The following is a 2,641-nucleotide window of genomic DNA, read 5'->3' as shown; positions in this document are numbered from 1 at the left end:
AGCCCAATGACACCCAATGGAGCCCAACGCCACCCAAGGGGACCCAATGGAGCCCAATGACACCCAAGGGGACCCAACGCCACCCAAGGGGACCCTACGCCACCCAAGGGGACCCAAGGGGACCCAACGCTCCCCAAGGGCACCCAAGGGCGCCCACCTCCATGTGCTCGATGTGGCGCAGGTGGCTGTTCTTGGTGGCCAGCAGCAGCGCGCGCGCCTCGTCCAGCTGCGTCTTCACCTGCAGGCTCTCGTTGTAGAGCAGCGAGAACTGCGACTGCAGCACCTTGTAGTCCAGCGTCTCCTTGACGGCCTCCTCGGGCAGCGCGCGCAGGGCCACCTTGAGGCGCTCATGGCCCCGCACGGCCTCCTGCAGCTCCTGCTGCAGCTTCTCCAGCTCTGCCATGCGGCTGTTGGCCAGCTCTTGGTTGCTCTCCAGCTCCGCGTTGAGCATCTCAAACTGGGGGAAAATGGGACAATTTGGGCGGTTTGGGGGGTTCTGGAGATTTGAAGAGGTCCCATAGGATGTCCTTGGAGCCCAACAAGTCCCTAATGTCCCTCTAGAACCTGCAGGAACCCCCCAGATCCTCCAGCTCCATGTTGAACATCTCAAACCTGGGGAAAATGGGACAATTTAGGCGGTTTGGGGGGTTCTGGAGATTTGAAGAGGTCCCCGGGTCCCATAGGATGTTCTTGGACCCCAACAAGTCCCTAATGCCCCTCTAGAACCTGCAGGAACCCCCTAGATCCTCCAGCTCCGCGTTGAACATCTCAAACTGGGGGAAAATGGGACAATTTGGGTGGTTTGGGGGGTTCTGGAGATTTGAAGAGGTCCCCGGGTCCCATAGGATGTTCTTGGACCCCAATAAGTCCCTAATGTCCCTCTAGAACCTGCAGGAACCCCCCAGATCCTCCAGCTCCGCGTTGAGCATCTCGAAATGGGGGAAAACAGGGCAATTTGGACAGTTTGGGGGGTTCTGGAGATTTGAAGAGGTCCCCGGGTCCCATAGGATGTCCTTGGACCCCAATAAGTCCCTAATGCCCCTCTAGAACCTGCAGGAACCCCCCAGATCCTCCAGCTCCGCGTTGAGCAGCTCAAACTGGGGGAAAATGGGACAATTTGGGCTGTTTGGCGGGTTCTGGAGATTTGAAGAGGTCCCCGGGTCCCACGGGACGCCCCTTTGCCCCCATGTCCCCAATGTCCCCCCTGGTCCCCGGTGTCCCCGGTACCTTCTGCATGCTGAGCGTGATCTGGCCGCCCTGGAAGCCGCCCGAGCTGCCGGATGCGTAATAGCCCGAGTTGAGCTGGGGGGGGGACATTGGGGACATGGGGGGACATTGGGGGGACACGGGGGACATTGGGGACATGGGGGGACATGGGGACAGGAGATGGGACACGTCAGGACCCTGTGTCCCCCCCGTGTCTCTCCATGTCCCCCCAATGTCCCCAGTGTCCTCAACGTCCCTATGTCTCCCCAATGTCCCTATGTCCCCAATGTCCCCATGTCCTCAGTGTCCCCAATATCCACCAATGTCCCCATGTTCCATTGTCCCCATTGTCCCCAACGTCCCTGATGTCCCCCCAATGTCCTCAACGTTCCCCAATGTCCTCACGTCCTCCCATTGTCCTCTTGTCCCCAATGTCCCCCCAATGTCTCCAACAACCGCAATGTCCCCATGTCCCCCAATGTCCCTGACGTCCCCCCAATGTCCCCATGTCCCATTGTCCCCATGTCCCCCCATGTCCTCGTTGCGCCCAATGTCCCCATTGTCCCCATGTCCCCCCGTTGTCCCCAGTGTCCCCTCGTTGTCACCTGCTCGAGGGCCTCGGCCAGGTGCCGGTTGAGCCGCTGCTCCCTCTTGCGCAGCCGGGCGCTGTCCCACTGCAGGGCCTCCACCGTGGTCTCCATCTCCAGCACCTTGGTCTCCGCCGAGGTGGCCTTGTCCTGCAGCTCGGCCAGCTGGGCCACCAAGTGTCCCCAAGGGAGACAGGACGTCGTTATGGGGCTGCGTTGCGTCCTGGTGTCCATAACATGTCCCCAATGTGCCCCAATGTGTCCCAATGTGTCCCCAAGGAGGTGGCCTTGTCCTGCAGCTCGGCCAGCTGGGCCACCAAGTGTCCACAGAGATGACATGGGGTGACACAGCAGGTGACACGGGGGTGACACGGGGGTGACACGGAGGTGACACGGGGTGACACGGGGGTGACACGGGGGTGACATGGGGTGACACAGCAGGTGACACGGGGGTGACACGGGGGTGACACGGGGGTGACATGGGGTGACATGGGGTGACACAGAGGTGACACAGAGGTGCCATGGGGGTGCCACGGGGGTGACACAGAGGTGACACAGGGTAACACGGGGGTGACACGGGGTGACACACAGGTGACAGAGGGGTGACACGGGGGTGACAGAGGGGTGACACGGGGGTGAAACACGGGTGACAGAGGGGTGACACGGGGGTGACAGAGGGGTGACACACGGGTGACAGAGGGGTGACACACGGGTGACAGAGGGGTGACATGGGGGTGACATGGGGGTGCCCCGGGGGTGACACGGGGTGACACGGGGGTGACACGGGGGTGACACGGGGGTGACACGGGGGTGCCCCGGGGTGACACAGAGGTGACATGGGGTGACAC

At 61.9% G+C, this 2,641-nt stretch overlaps 1 protein-coding gene across 1 annotated transcript in view; it reads right to left on the bottom strand.

Moving 5' to 3' along the window:
• LOC112957580 (E3 ubiquitin-protein ligase BRE1B-like) overlaps positions 1-2,027 on the bottom strand; it is a 16,149-nt gene extending 14,122 nt beyond the window's left edge. The window contains exons 1-3 of the mRNA XM_026051243.1: positions 1,812-2,027; positions 1,228-1,302; positions 109-457 (exon numbers count right to left, since the gene is read on the bottom strand). Coding sequence (XP_025907028.1) covers positions 109-457; positions 1,228-1,302; positions 1,812-2,027 — 640 coding nt within the window. The remainder of the gene's footprint in view (positions 1-108; positions 458-1,227; positions 1,303-1,811) is intronic.
• Positions 2,028-2,641: the final 614 nt, after the last annotated feature.

This window comes from Nothoprocta perdicaria, unplaced genomic scaffold (assembly GCF_003342845.1).
Source record: "Nothoprocta perdicaria isolate Ctin4 unplaced genomic scaffold, notPer1 scaffold_738, whole genome shotgun sequence".
In the NCBI taxonomy this organism is placed as follows: Eukaryota; Metazoa; Chordata; class Aves; order Tinamiformes; family Tinamidae; genus Nothoprocta; species Nothoprocta perdicaria.
The sequence above is the reverse complement of the archived record's forward strand: the minus strand, read 5'-3'. Positions and strand labels throughout refer to the sequence as shown.